Source organism: Calcarisporiella thermophila (genome assembly GCF_041956535.1).
Source record: "Calcarisporiella thermophila strain CBS 279.70 unplaced genomic scaffold VTP21scaffold_9, whole genome shotgun sequence".
In the NCBI taxonomy this organism is placed as follows: domain Eukaryota; kingdom Fungi; phylum Calcarisporiellomycota; class Calcarisporiellomycetes; order Calcarisporiellales; family Calcarisporiellaceae; genus Calcarisporiella; species Calcarisporiella thermophila.
Genome location: NW_027192199.1, coordinates 290,860 through 305,901, shown reverse-complemented (window position 1 = coordinate 305,901; position 15,042 = coordinate 290,860). Strand labels below are relative to the sequence as shown.

The window sequence follows — 15,042 nt, the reverse complement described above, 5'->3', positions numbered from 1 at the left end:
AATCGAAAGCAAACTCCAATGACTTATGCAAAATTGCTCTTGAGGATATCCGCCAGCCTGACTAAGCTGACTGGCTTGGTTAAAAACTCGTCCATCCCACAGTCGTAGGCGAAGCGTCTATCATGGTCGCTCGCAAGCCCGGTGAGAGCGATGATGGTGGTGCGATGGCCGGTCTCGCGCTCTAAATGCCGCATCTCCTGCGTGGCCTTGTTCCCGTCCATCACGGGCATATTGATGTCTAGAGGAAGGAAAAAAAAAAAAGGGGGGGGGGGGGGTGAGATCGGGTCAACCAAGAGAGAAGACGAGTGTCCCCTACTTACCCATCAATACAACGTCGAATCGCCGTCCATCGTCCTGCCGCTGCTTAAATATCTCGACTCCCCTCAAGCCGTTCTCGGCCTCCTCAAATGGTACCCCCCGCTTCTTCAGAAAGTTGGCCAGGATCATTCGGTTGACGGAGTTGTCCTCCACCACGAGCACATACGGCGGAGTGGTGGGAGAGGCCGAGGTGGGCGTGGGAGAGAAGGGCGATCCCGCCTCCAGCGTCGGCGTCGATATCAGGCTCTGGCTGGATAAGCTGCGCCCATTCGTTTGCAGGTTGAGCCTCTCTAGCGGGTGCTTTTTCCGGCCTTGTCCACCCCCACTCTCCGCGTCCTCCCCCCGTGGGTCGTCGAGCTCCACACCCTCGCTCTCGGCGTTTTCCGTGGGATCGGGAGCGCTGAAGCACTGCTGAACCGCCCTGAGCAATTTCAATGGCCCCACCGGCTTCCCTACTAATTCTACGGGGGCTTGGAACCCGCGCCGCCGCGCTTCGGCAATCTCGCTCGCCGCCTGCCCCAACTCGGAGATGGGGGTGATCACAACGGCCCGTGTTCGAGAGGTGGTTAAGCAGCGGATGAGCTCAGGGCCATATTCGGCCACCACCAGATCGTCTCGTGTGTGCTCACCCTTCGGCTCCCCGGTGACCACCTCTAGACCGCACCATTCCCCGAGATACTCCTTTAAGATCTGCCCTAATCTTCGCTCCTGGGGCACCAGTAATCGAGCACGGCCGTGGGGCGATGCTTGGCATGCCGCAGGCATCTTGATCGTCAAAGGACACGGCCGATCCTTGGACTTGTCACCATGGCCTTCGTTGCTTGCCGACAAACCTTTACCCTCTCCGATTTCCACGTTGGTGTCCACAACAGCGACTTCCTCCTCTTCCGCCACCGCCGCCGACCCTTCTTTTACATCCGTTTCCTCGGTGTCCGCCTCCTCACACCACAGGTACACACGGAACACGCTCCCGTGCCCCTCCCTACTCTCCACCTCCACCCGACCCTCCAACTTGTCCACCAAGAGCCGCACAATACTCAGCCCCAACCCCGTCCCGGGCGCGAGCGGATCCTCCTGTGCAAACGGTTGGAAAAGCCGTGTTTGAAGAAAGTTGCGTGAGATGCCCTTGCCGGTGTCCGACACAGTGAGGACAATGGGTATTTTGGCAAGCTTATAGGGATTGGAGGAGGTGGAGGAGGAGGTGGAGGAGGGAAGCGTCCTTTGGAGACGAAGGGTTGCCACCGACGGATCCGCCTCCATAGGAGTCGTTGCCGGGCTTGTAACGGTGGGGCGGGAAAGGGAGAGCTCGATGGTGCCGGATGTTGTGAATTTGAACGCGTTCCTAAATCAAACGAAATGGGAGCATGTGTTATTCCGCTGAAGTGAGATATGGGATTCGACAATCTAAGCTAGCACTTACCCAAGGAGCTATCGATGACCCCAAGTGACGACAAAATATATATATAAATCAAAATAAACATGCATGCACAGAACCACGTCAATCATCCACCTTATGAAGCAAAAACAAAACACTGCTAACTTACGTTGACGAGGATTTGGCGCAAAATCCCCCCGACTGACTTGACGGTCCATGCTGTCTCCCAGTCCTTTTCTCCGCGATCACCCTCTACTGACACTACAAATTCAACGTTTTGGTCCACAAGACTCCCCATGCTCTCTCCGATTTCCTCACACAGCCTCACCAAGTTCACATTTTCCCCCTCCTCGTGCGGGACCACACGACGGTGCTCAAGCCGTGCAAATTCGAGCACATTGTTCACGATCGAGGTGAGCGAGCGACCACACGACTCGATTGTGCGCAATAAATTTTGTTGGTTGGGGGTAAGGGGATCAAAGCCGGAGACATTATCCTGCAATGTGGGGGAAAGGTTGGGGTCGGTGGTTTCGGGAGAAATGGGGGGGCGATGTTGAGGGGCGTCGGGAGGGAGGAGTAGTTCGAGCAGAGCAAGGATCCCGTGGAGTGGGGTGCGGAACTCGTGGGAGACACTGACGATGGAAATGAAAGATTGCTCCATCAGAAAAAAAAAATTCAAGCACATCATGCTAGTGCGAGCACTGCTTACCTTGATATAAACGCGGTTTTCGCCAAATCCGCGGCAATCACGCCCTTTTTGATGTGTTCGTTCATCACGGCCGCGGCAAAGTTCATTAGGTATAGGCTGTCGGACTCCTCGAACACCCGCTTTGTATCCTTGGTTAGCACCACGATGAGTGCGTCTGGGTTGGTGGAGGCGGCAAGCGTGCACTCTGCCAAGGTGGAGCAGTGCGCCTTGGGAGAGTGCAGGCCTACCACAATTGCGGATGCGTATCCGGAAGAGGGCGGCAAATTGTTCTGGTAGATGTACACGGAGGAATTCTCGGCAGCAACGATGTTCTCCATGACGTGAGCATCCCGAAGCAGCCTCTCCACCTCCTGCCGTATGCTCGTGCGGCTCCGGTACTCCTGGTCGTCCAGTCCGACCGCGGTGACCGAGTGGATCTCCGAACTCTGCTCGAGCGTCGACGGACGGCCGACACAGATTTTGTTGGCAGAAACGGCCTGGTGGAGCCGGTGGTGCTCGGGCAGGGGCTCAGCCGGCAAGAGCTCGATGACCAGGGCGGCGTCGACTTGGAGGGTTTCGTGAATGAGGCGGCAGGCAAGGCGATGCTCACGCCGCATGCACACAGAGTCGGGGGATAGAATCTCTGGCGAGCCCATCGTGAATTGCAGCTTGTTGTTTTCACAGCACGTGCGGGTAAATTCCGTGATGCTGACCTGCATGCGATTGTGGATACGGAGACGTAGGGTGTTGCTAACGAGGTCAATCTGATGCATCACCATATCCGCGAAGTCCCGCAGCTGCCGGCGCTGCTCGATTGTAAACTCGTCCCGTGGCCGCGTGTCGACGGCACACAAAACACCAATGTTGAAGCCATCGCTGGTGCGCAGCGGGGCCCCTGCGTAAAATCTAATGTAGGGCTCGGAGACCACCTGCGGGTTTTTCGCAAAACGCCAATCCTTTAGGGTGTCCAGGACCACTAAAGGGTCCCCCTCTGGACTCAGAACGGCATGGGTGCACAGGCTGACATCACGATCAAGGCAAACCTGGGAGAAGCCCACTTCAGTCTTGTACCAAGTGGTTTCCTTGTCAACAAGGGATATATAACATGCATGGGCATCAAATAGGTGGCGCACCAGATAGGCAATGCGGTCGAACATCACCTCCGGCTCCGATTGCAGGATGCGATAGCGATACAGGGCCCGCTGGCGAAGCTCTTCATTCGCCGGATATGGGGCGGGGAAGTACTCCATGCGGCGGTTGGGTGATTCGGCGCTGCGATCGTCGCTGGAATAAGAGTCGGGGGATGGGGGTTGTGGTGGAATATGGTTGAGGTAGAATCCCTGTGCGTAGCGAGCAATAAATTCATTCCAAGAAGGAGCCGCATCGCAGTCATGATCGGATACATCACTGAATTCAACGCCGGTAATGGAGTCAGGATTAGAGATGACGCTTTTGCCAAGGACTTGTGAAGCGGGAGGCGGAAACCCCGTGAGTTTTTCGATGAAATCGCCTCCATTCTTCATCATCATGGGTGAATCTTTTCTATCCGAAGATAACATGGTTTTGAATTTGTCAACAAAATAGGCCTTGTGTTGTAGTGGATTCCCATTCATCCAGGCTCTATAGGGGCTATGACCTCCGCTTGTAGCTCGTAATATTTCTGTTCCTGTTGTTTAAGGGCCTGGGACGCTTAATAAGCACAGACAGCAGAGAAAAAAAAAAGGTTAGAAGCCATTTTCCACAGTCGAACCAATTCAGATAATATCCATCGCAATAGCTACCTCCAAATTTTCTTGCGATACTCTAAAGAGAATCAAATGGAGGGCTGACGTTTCTACTGTCTCCCGATGAATCGATGATTAGAAACTATTGACAGAGCCAACGAAAGTGTGCACACTCTTCAGTTCCAGACGAAATAATTGTTTTTTCTGGGGAGGCACTCTTCTTGAAAATGCCAGATATAGAAACGGGTCAATTTAAATAAAAAAAACCTATTAATGATAGAGGGAATTCAAGAAGAAAATCTAAGAACTATGACTGTCAGCACTATACAACTCAGCGAATTCTTTCTGATAAATAAAGAGGTTTTGTTGTATGAAAATTCGGCTGTTTGACTATCTCCCTCTATTGGAATAAGAGATATGTAGATCTTTTGGGACCACTCGTCAGCATCTAACCTAACCTAACTGCCAAGCAATTACTAACCGTCTAAAAATAACCCGTCCGAGTAGCGTCGAACCGCAGAGAAGAAAAGCGACATCGAGTAACACTAGTAGCAACAGATATCCATGGCCGAGGTGGCAGAGTAGTCTTGTAACAAGATGCCTTCTAGCCAAAGACCATTGAGATGGGCCCGCGTGATTTTAATTGAAAATTCGAAACACGGTAAATGAAAACTGGTACAATCATGTTAAGGGGCACGTCAGTGCGCTCCCCCCATCCCCCTCTCCATGCTTGGAATGAGTAAGCAAAGGTAAGCGGAGCTGTGGCTCATTCGGGTCCGCTTTCCGGTATCTTCGCCTTGTTGGAACTCAGAATGCACACGCTTTTCCTAGCACTCGGCCTCCGTAGTGGCAATGGAGGCCCGAGAAGAAGTAAAGTAGGCGGAGCAGGAACTGGCTGCTGAGTAGTGGTCGGCTCTGACAACGCGCAGGCCCGGCATATCGAGTTCTTTCTCCTTCTCTTCTGTGGCTCTCTTCAATACGTCTGAAACCCGTCAGAAATGCCAGGAAATCATGCCCCCCGGCTGGAGTATTCATCGTGATTAAGGATTGCTCCTGTACTAGCATAGAGCGGTGGACCGCGTGCTTTTCCTTATTCTCCACCTCACCCTGCGACCATCCTATTTTCCCTCCCTGAGGATGAAACTATAATCCCTGTCGGCATAACCGCAGTCTCAAACGTCTCCCTCTACGGGAAAGCCCATGCGTCTTCCCAATTGCTTTGAAATAGAATTTAGGTTTGCCTGTGACTCTGCTTTCCTCTTTTTCATTAGTGCCTTTTTATCCGTCCAATATCCCGCATTTCTTCTTCTCTTTCTTCTCTTACTCCTTCCTGGAGCTCTGTCACAAAGCATGTAGGCCTATCTATCTCCATCTGCGTCTCTTTCTCGTATTAAGGCTTCTATTATCAATAATAGGGAGAACTTCTGGGGCAAAGTTGACGATAAACTAAGCAACTTCGAACTCTATCGCTGGTACCGACAGCCCATAGTGCAAGTGGGCTTGCTAGGACTAGTCTGGTGAGTATTTAGCTCGTTGTTTCAATGGGCCCGGCTTGACATTTACATGTCCGTTTAGCTTCTGCTGTCCAGGTCTGTTCAATGCCCTTAATGGTATTGGGGGGGCTGGTTTAGCAGAGAATGATATCAGTACAGTCAGCCGAGCAAATGCTGGCTTATATGCGTTGTTTGCGATAGTGAGTTTTGCCGCAGGAGGGTAAAGTTTCGTTATTTGTTCTCAAATCCTTGACTAAATGCTTACCATGCATACTTTTTATAGTATCAATAACATCCTTGGTCCAAAACTTACCCTCTTTCTTGGAGGATGGGGCTATGTCCTGTATGCGGGCTCGTTTTATGATTATCAGACGTCTCAAAACGGTGCTTTTGTGGTTGCTGCCGGATGCATCCTCGGGATATGCGCTGGTCTATTGTGGGCCGCCCAGGGCGCTATCATGATGAGGTACATAGCCCTAATTCTTTTTACTAGTACTTTTTACTATAGAAAATCTAACCTCCCATTTTCATACCCAGCTATCCAGACGAAGCGTCAAAGGGCCGTTATATCTCCTTGTTTTGGTCAGGACTGATTTCAAACACCATTTTACTTTTTATAACCTCCCCGCTGACAATTGCATCGTATTAGGATGATATTCAATTGTGGCGCTCTTATTGGCTCGATCGTTATGCTCGCACTTAACGCTGGAAACAGCTCGGTTGGCGCAGTAGCCCCCTCGACCTACATCGCGATCATGATTATCATGTCGCTGGGGACGGTTCTAATCCTGCTCATGGTCTCACCAAACTATGTCCGGCGCAAGGACGGCTCTCGCGTCAACAATTTCAAATATCCCGAGGTTATTCCCGAGGCCATCGAAGTGTTGAAGCTGCTCTTCAACAAAACCCTCTTGTGGCTGTTTTTCGCCTTCCTCTACAGCAACTTTTTCTACTCGTATCAATTTAGGATCAACGGGGTGTATTTCAGTGTTCGAGCCAAGGCCCTCAACAACGTGATATACTGGTAACGGATAGCAGACCACTGTGTGCTCACGCATGCATCGTTCCAATGCTCACCCTTTCGTTACAAATAGGGCCGCGCAGATCTTCGGCGCTCTGTTGCTGGGCACCATCCTGGATCTACAACGCTTTCCTCGGCGCAAACGCGCTTATATTGGATTTGGAATTGTGTCCTCGCTTTTCATCATTAATTGGATTGGAGGACTTGCGTGGCAGAGCACGTTCACGCGCAATGACCCATCGCTTGGCGTGGATTTAAACGACTCACGCTTCGGGGGGCCATTTATTGTCTACCTGCTCTACGGGTTCAACGATGCCATGTTCCAGGTGTACTGCTACTGGATAATGGGCGCTCTTACCAATGATCCTCTGACCTTATCTCGATATGCTGGTAAGTTAAGTCGCCACTAGACAGCTTGGTGCTTTAGAGCACGATTAACGAATCTGACTTGTAAAAGGATTTTACAAGAGCATTCAGAGCGCCGGAGGCGCTATTTCCTGGGCAATCGATTCCACTAGCATCCCTTATATGGGTGAGGCCATCCTCAATTTTGTCCTGCTACTCGTAGCTCTGCCAGGTATATTTGTGGTTTGTCGCCAAATCACCGACACGAATTATATCAGCGATTCGGGAGCAGAGGGTAAGGAGGCGGAGGCTGACGAGCATAGTGGGCAAAAGGTGGAGGAAACCGAACTCCAGCAGACCCCGGGTACCGAGCAAAAAATCGAAACTCAAGAGAATGCTGGCGCAAAAGAGGGTCAAGAGGCTGGAGCGTAAATTTCGATGTTTTAATATGAGCTCACACCCATTTTTAATGCATGTCTTTTGTGCGAATGAGTGAGGCATCCCGTATAGCCAACACATACGTGACGCCGAGCATTCCACTTTTAAATTTAATTGTAATGTAATGATTGTCTTTCTAATTCCTATTTCAGTAAATCATCAATGCAAGTTCACCATATTGCATCCCAAAGAGTATGCCATTCTCAGGTGTAGTATTGGCATGATGAGGCCAAATTTACTGATTGCATTTCTCAAAAAGCAATCTTTTCAATATCGAATGATTTCAATTCTTGGATTGATTATACCCGTATTAACGAACCACGGCCAGAATATTTTAAGGTCTATAGCGTGGCAGATACAACGGGCAGATGCCGATATTACTCTTATGCTCGGATGCAAATAAACATACTATATTTTCCATGAAGAAAAAAGTATGCTTTCTGCCAAAACCAAGCATGTCATAAACCATAAGGAAGCCAAAACGAAAACATCCCCTCTTTATATATCCCAAAAGAGCATGTAAATAGACTGCGCCACCGTCTTTTCTCAAAATTAACGATCACAAAATAGGCGCGAGGTCTAGTCATTTAATATACAATTATCATTCCTTAATGTTTAGGAATACATTTCAAGTACGTGAATAGCTGGATGATAAGATGAAAGAAATTTGGAATTAATGCCCCCCTTTTTATTTTAAGGCTGGTTTTCTCTCCATTTTATATAGTATTGGCACCGATCCTCTCCAACTTTGGAAGAAGGAAACGGGGGAAAAAGGGTCCATTGAACGCGTTATTGACGATGAGCTCCAATCGACCGTGATTGACCTCTCTTCCCCTAACCTCGCCCACACTCGAATCACATGCCCTGCTCCCGTTGACCGCACCCTGGGCATCAAGCTTCCATTCTTGGTGCTTATTCTGAAAAACACAGGTCATTTTTTCTCATTTGAGGTCACTGTTTTAGATGATAAAGGAATTAAGCGGCGATTTCGTGCGTCCAATTTCCAGGTAAGTATTCTAGTGTACAAGTAACCAGGCGTGACAAAGCATTGACGTATTCATCATAGATGACCACACGGGTGAAGCCCTATATTTGTACTATGCCAATGCGTCTGGACCCGGGTTGGAACCATGTTCAGTTCAACCTGGCCGACTACACACGACGTGCCTATGGCACCAATTACGCCGAGACATTACGCGTTGATATTCATGCCAACTGCCGGATACGGCGCATCTACTTTGCAGATCGTTTATATACTGAAGATGAACTACCCCCGGAAATGAAACTCTACCTACCGGTAGAGAAGAATGTATAATATACGTGTTTGTAAATATATATATATTAAAGATATGCAAATGAAAGAAGTACGGGGGAAACTTTGGAACAATTGTATAATACAACAAAAAAAGATGGGAGAGTTTGCACATGGATACTTTAGAAAAGGCCGGTCTTCTTCATGATTCGTACAAACTCCTCTTCGCTCACTTCGCCGTCCCCATCCCGGTCCGCTTCCTCGAGCATCTCGCGCAGCTCCTCGTCCGTAATTGGCTCTCCTACTTCTCGTGCCACACGTTTCAAGTTGCGAAAAGAAATTCTGCCTGTATTGTCATCGTCGAAGAGGCGAAAAATTTTTATAATTTCGCTATTAATATCTCTTTCCGACTAATCCAGAGAATATTAGGGCTATGAAATAATGACCGCAAGAATCATCCATGATCATCACCCACCAATTTTCTAGCAGCCAGCTCTAAAAATCTATCAAATTCAACTATGTGGGTTGAATCCGGGTCTACCTCTCTCGTTAATTGTTGAAGTTCGTCGCGTTTGGGCTCGATACCCAGTGCACGTAATGCTGCCTTCAATTCTTTTGAAGCAATGTAGCCGGAGTCATCTGTGTCGAATAAGCGAAAGGCTGAAAAAAAATTTCAGATCAGGGATTGAGATAGTAAGGAAATGGTTAATAATAAAATCCACCTTCTCGAATTTCTTCCACTTGATCTGGACGAAGATCAAGTAGTGTAGAGGACTCCTTCTCTTTCCTTTTACGAGATCGCGATGGGGTCTAACAAAATGGAAAAGATGTTAATTGATTCATGCTTTTCCCAAGGCTCAACACGCATTTATTCACCATTATTGAGCTAGGCGCGTAAAGGGGTATCGATTTGAGGACCGTCGATTTTGGATTTTTTTTTTTTTTATTATTAGTTTTTTGAAGAGTCCGTGAAAAATTGCGTGAAAAAACGAATAGAAAAATATCCAAATGAAAATAAACAAGAGAGTCCGTATTTATACAAATAAATAGCAAGTGTGTCTAATGGAAGAAATAGTCTGACAACTTCACCTTGGACACATCAAATTCCCCTTTTGGTGGCAATGGGGGTATCTCCAAATCTACCCATACTTGTTGCAGCAATTTAGTCGGCTCAGACTTATTGAGGTTGTCATCATTCTCTTCCTCCTCTTCCTCCTCCCCGAGCAAAACCTCATCCATGTCAACTTCGTCTGCGTACTTGCCCTCTTTTTCTGTCTTGGTTTCCGCCGCGATTTCGCTCTCTGTTTTCCGTAGCATCTCTTCCACCCAAGGCTCCACAACGGGAGGCGGAAGCTCCTCGACTTTCGCCCGCACCTTGCGGGTCAATTTCGCCAACCGTTTGCCCTCAGGAGAAGATACCGGCACCGGCATCTTATATCCCCCATATCTCTCCACGAACTCATCCCGCAGTCTCTCCATAAGAGGCTGACTGTGCAACTTCACGAATTCATCTCGGATCACCGTGTTCATCGTATCGACGTCGCTAGCATGGGTCCAGTAGCTATCGTGCACTGCTGCAAAGGTGAGACCTTTGGCCTGGCACGTCACTGCCGACATGAGCATGTGTGTGGCATCCAGCGAGTGAATGAAGTTCGGGGGGAAGGCGGTGCGTTGCTTGCGAGTGTTGACAGGGGCAGGCGCGTTAGGATCTTCAATGGTGATCATTTGCAGATTTGTCTTGACGGCCTTTTGTCCAACTTTGCGGTAGGGTTGCACAATAGGGAGCCCAAGGGGGGTGGTCCATATCACACTCGTCATCTGATGGGCTCCAGCGGTTTGTGCCTTCTTTTTCCCCTTGCCGGAGGTGGAGCTGACCTCCAATGAATTGCGCTCCACTCTCTCCAGGGTCTCAGGGGGAACACTCTTGGCAATCCGGTGTGCGCACAGATTAAGCCAGTCTTGAATCTTGCGCGCTCCGGAAAACAGCTCACCGATTGAGTCGAACACCTTCCTTGCAAGATATACACTCAACTTGTATACCTCTTCCTCAGGGACGTTGATCTCCTTCAGGCGTGCAGCAATTTGCTCGCGAGCTCCAACAAACGTCACACCATACACATTGGTCATTACGGTCTGTTTGATGACCTTGCGCGTAAGCTTGCCTTGCAACATTAGGGCATGTTCATTCCCCTCAGCCGCCTCCCGGTCCACTTGTTTTATCACAAGGTTGAGCACGCCAGCGTATACATCCTGGGGTCGATCAGAGGGCTCGAGGTTGACCGCCTGGGCTCCGGCGATATCACCCCCCAGAGCCGCATAATGTTGTAAACCATTGCAGGTTCCATCCTGGTGAATTGGAAGCCGGCTTCGATACTCTTCAGGTACCGGGCTACGGAGAGCCTCGGTTAACTCCAAACAACTTGCTAGACACTGCCAAGGATTTTCTGCCTGTAGCCACCATCGTTTGCCCTACAAGATATCCGGTCGTTAAAATTGGTTTTTCCTATACTAAAATAAGCCACAATACTAACAGTCAGCGGGCGATCTGCAGAATCGAAGATATTCTCCAAGTTGTTCATGGTAAATTGCTCACGATCGACAAATGAATACCTGTTTAGAGAAAATAAGTATATACATAAACAGGATAGATATCAAAAGATGCCAAGATCCCTACTTGTCGTAACCCACAACGTTCGCTAGGTGAATTTTAAGCCATTTTAGCCCTTTTGAGCCTAATGGCTTTGCTTCGTCGAATTTTAGCAGGCCACGGCACAAGTCATCACCTAAATGGTTGAGAAGAGGAGGCATCGGATAGGCGCGGCCACGGAAATCAAGATTATGAGGGAAATAAATAGGTTCGTTTAAAAACTAGTGCAAAAGGTAAATAGAAAACGTTCAGTAGGAATAAGGGTAGAAGAAATTGCATCCATCTACTCACGGCACGCGCAATTTCTATGCGATAATTTACTGTACACCTCAAGCTGTGATTGTTGCGCTTTTCCAGTTCAATTGCTTGCATTGCTTTGGCCCATTGATGCTTCTCTTTTTGATCAGTTCCAGTGGGCTTGGTGGGATAAGGAAGATTGAGTTTGGCGGGAGGAATATCTGCTATCGCCTCTCCGGTGTTCCACGCCTCAAGAACGACGTTAAAAACACCCCTATTGATTGTCCACCGTGTTGACCCGAGAACGTCTAGTCCCGTCAGCACTGCGCTCAATCGGTCCTGTTCAGAAGCCTTTCGGAGATAGATCATCTGTTCCGGAGAGTCTTTCGTGCGCATACAAACCGATTTAGTTGCTAGATAACCGCCGCTGTTGTATGTGAGCCAGGGTTTAGGGTGCACAAGCATAGGCAGCAGTTTAGGGTGAAGAGTGTCCCGGAGAGGCTCACGAGCTAGCATCTCGCAAAGGTTGTCGTTTAGCATGATGACTCCCACCTTTTTTCCTTTAATAAAAGCATAGGTGTGATAAAAAGCTGGAAGCTCTTCAACTCTAATTCAAGTGGAGAATGTTGGTTATCAAATTTCATCTTGGTCAAAGCAAAATGGTAGGCCTACATTTTCTCGCCATTTGCTAAGGTCTTCGTAACGGGTATTTTTGCGGTATCAATGAGCAGACTGGCAAGCACGGATCCAACCTTTGCCCGGGTTGTCTGTGGCCATATCGGCTTCCAGTCAGACTGCAGATCCTCTGAAACCAGTTTAGATTGCGCACGGCGAACACTCATATTAAAAAGTTTTCCTGAGGAATAAAGACTGTGCACATTGAACTTTTTTGAAAACTAGTAAAATAAAGTACCGTTGGTAATACTGTATAGGCTCTTTTCATGAACCGTTGTTTACATACCAAATGGCTGTTTGATTTTTTCTTCATTTGCTCGGAATGATATTCATTCTCGATAGCTTTGCCAAGTGTAATAAGAGCACGCGTTGAACGCATTCCCCCGGTTATGCCCGTGTTGTATTGATTAAGCATCTCCAATATTGTGATGACAGAAAGCTTCTCTGGCTTGAGCAGTTTCAGGAACACCGCCACTACATAATAAAATGGCCATATTTAAAACCACATATACAAGGTAGCTAACATTAAGGTCAGGGGAGAAATCGACTTACAATTATCGTTGTTTTCCTCCATCTGCTTCAGCTCTTTCTCTATCCGCTGTTTCAGACCAGTATGCCATTCCCACATCCTCCGCTTCAGTGGGCTGAGGTTCAGGGCACCGAGCTTGTCTCCCCGTGAAATAGAAGCCTGTTTCTCGTGATTAAGGCGATCTAAAGCTACCTCATATGCTCTCTCCTCCAACTTTAATTGTCGTTCATAACGATCTAAATGCTTTTCCTCAAGCGCACCCAGGGTTTTCCGAAGGAACAAAAGCCCCGCAGAGCTGGTTGGTTTGACTTCTGGTATGTTTTCAGCAGATTCTTTAGCTTTAGAGGCGCTCTCTTTAGCAAGGTCTAGTTCACGTAAAATATTGGTGCTATGCTCAAGATCAGCAGGAGAACTTTCCTTTATCGCCTAGCAGTATTTCAATGGAAATCAGAAAAATTCGTAGCGAAATAGACTGCGCTGTCATATTTACCTCGCGAAGTTTAATAAGCTCTTCATCTCCAAGATGTGGATTTCGCATTAGCTGCTCAATGGTAAACCCTGACTTCTCCATTTCTTGGATCAGAACACGGGTAGTGTTATAACTTTTTGTTCTAATGACAAACAAACTCAAGTTAGCCTCACAAAGCAAGCATTTCGAAATCGAAAGAGAGCAAATCAATAATACCTCAAGAAGCCTTTGATTAATATAGCGAAACTGGTAATGTCAGGCTTCAAACCATACATGCTCAGCTCGTCAAACCATGCCAGGGCCTCACGAGTCCTCGGGCTCGGCTTTGCTTCTACGTAGCCGTCCATGAATGCATTGTGCACATGAATATCTACAAAGGCCCTTGCGGCATCCGGCGTAGTCTTGTGTAAATTTTTAAAGATTCGCCGTGCTCGATCCATCTCTCCCGTTCGAATACTTGCATGCAATACCGCAAGTTGCTCACCAAGCTGCGTCGGTGCTACTATTCTCGTTGTGATTCCGGAATTAGGGAGCTGAATAGGTTCGGGACGAGCTATAGAAGTGGTGGCCAATTGTGGTTGGACAGCCTTGGCAGAGGAAGTGAAGAAATTGCGCCGGACCGTGACTTGGTGGCGGTAAGTTCTTCCGCAAGATAAACAACGAAATGCATGGCAAGCGAGCTTCAGCCTTGCCATTAGCATTTCTAGGCTTTATGATTTCAGGGTGAAATAAATTGCGATCAAAAGGTGGACGCTAAGTGCTAGTTGAAGGCGAAAAAAGAAAACAAAAGTGACTGCTTGCAGTCATTTTGCCGAATAACGACAGTTTCAATCCAAAAGGTTCCAAGCCTCTTTTAATTTGTTCGTCCAAGATTTCAGTGAAAAAATTGATTCACATTGAAACTTGCAAAGTTAGAAATATTTTGCAAAATGAATCAATATAATTAACAGAAAGGAAAAAAAACACATAGAAAATAAATACGATAACTTTGTTAAAAATAAATATCGTATCCTTGCTGTTTTAAATTCTCACTAAACCCGGCAAATACTATGGGGATAAATTGTGTGATTCAAAACATTAATTCAGAGAATTAAAACAGAAAGGCTCTACCCGTTAATAAACAGTGGTGACGAGGAATTCGTGCAAAAATTTAAAAAGAAAAAAAAATTTCCATATATTTAGTGTTCTATTCAAAAAAAATGTTACGGGCGAAAGGAGTATTGTGTGTAGGGGTGTCCGGATCTTGATATAATAAGAAATTTCATCTTAATAGTTCAGAGAATTGGTATAGAACATTAAAATAAAACGGAAGGGTTTAAAATAAGTCAAGAAAAGTTATAAGTAAAAGTAAGAGAAATAACGAAGTCGAGAGGATATTAAGGGTGTCGAAATCCTTGTTATACATGTCATGCTATCACGCTATTTTCGTCATGATACTCGCGAATATTGCACCTTCACCTTACGCTACACTCGTGCTACACTCTCGAGTCGTTTTTTTTTTTTTGATCAAAATGCTCTCGATTTTTTTTGAGATTGAAGGATCTTTTATTGAAAAGTCTCCTATACAAGTTAAATGAAAGGATTGCACGCTATTTCTAACGCTCAACCATTGCTTACATGTATTTCTTCTGACAAGCCACTATATTAAACGTATTTCTTTGTTTTCTGAAGACGGTCAATATCAAATTATTAAGAACGAAGTAGCTTATAGCTCGATTCCTAGAGTATGTCCCGGACCCATCTCTAGTACAGGTGCCGTCGCCGGGAATCGAACCCAGCACACATTGGTTAAGCCCGGGGCATCAAAATACTATCGAGTCTTTTTTTTTTT

At 47.3% G+C, this 15,042-nt stretch overlaps 5 protein-coding genes across 5 annotated transcripts; 2 read left to right on the top strand and 3 right to left on the bottom strand.

Moving 5' to 3' along the window:
- Positions 1-23: 23 nt before the first annotated feature.
- On the bottom strand, positions 24-3,994 carry VTP21DRAFT_11480 (uncharacterized protein; the record flags this gene model as incomplete). The annotated part of the gene is made up of 5 exons (XM_069390929.1): positions 24-238; positions 321-1,660; positions 1,739-1,746; positions 1,863-2,325; positions 2,403-3,994. The coding sequence occupies 5 exons, from the start codon at positions 3,992-3,994 to the stop codon at positions 24-26; spliced, it is 3,618 nt and encodes a 1,205-aa protein (XP_069252111.1).
- A 1,109-nt stretch (positions 3,995-5,103) lies between these two features.
- VTP21DRAFT_11479 (uncharacterized protein) lies at positions 5,104-7,396 on the top strand (the record flags this gene model as incomplete). Its single annotated transcript, XM_069390927.1, has 8 exons — positions 5,104-5,141; positions 5,521-5,622; positions 5,681-5,818; positions 5,882-6,064; positions 6,136-6,180; positions 6,248-6,622; positions 6,693-7,009; positions 7,077-7,396. The coding sequence occupies 8 exons, from the start codon at positions 5,104-5,106 to the stop codon at positions 7,394-7,396; spliced, it is 1,518 nt and encodes a 505-aa protein (XP_069252110.1).
- A 617-nt stretch (positions 7,397-8,013) lies between these two features.
- VTP21DRAFT_11478 (uncharacterized protein) lies at positions 8,014-8,717 on the top strand (the record flags this gene model as incomplete). Its single annotated transcript, XM_069390926.1, has 3 exons — positions 8,014-8,034; positions 8,101-8,409; positions 8,469-8,717. The coding sequence occupies 3 exons, from the start codon at positions 8,014-8,016 to the stop codon at positions 8,715-8,717; spliced, it is 579 nt and encodes a 192-aa protein (XP_069252109.1).
- A 119-nt stretch (positions 8,718-8,836) lies between these two features.
- VTP21DRAFT_11477 (uncharacterized protein) lies at positions 8,837-9,533 on the bottom strand (the record flags this gene model as incomplete). The annotated part of the gene is made up of 4 exons (XM_069390925.1): positions 8,837-9,064; positions 9,130-9,314; positions 9,377-9,464; positions 9,531-9,533. 4 exons carry the CDS (start codon positions 9,531-9,533, stop codon positions 8,837-8,839), a joined length of 504 nt encoding a protein of 167 aa, XP_069252108.1.
- Positions 9,534-9,713: 180 nt separating this feature from the next.
- VTP21DRAFT_11476 (uncharacterized protein) lies at positions 9,714-13,912 on the bottom strand (the record flags this gene model as incomplete). Its single annotated transcript, XM_069390924.1, has 9 exons — positions 9,714-11,123; positions 11,186-11,264; positions 11,329-11,522; positions 11,593-12,145; positions 12,211-12,434; positions 12,500-12,687; positions 12,766-13,168; positions 13,233-13,353; positions 13,428-13,912. 9 exons carry the CDS (start codon positions 13,910-13,912, stop codon positions 9,714-9,716), a joined length of 3,657 nt encoding a protein of 1,218 aa, XP_069252107.1.
- Positions 13,913-15,042: the final 1,130 nt, after the last annotated feature.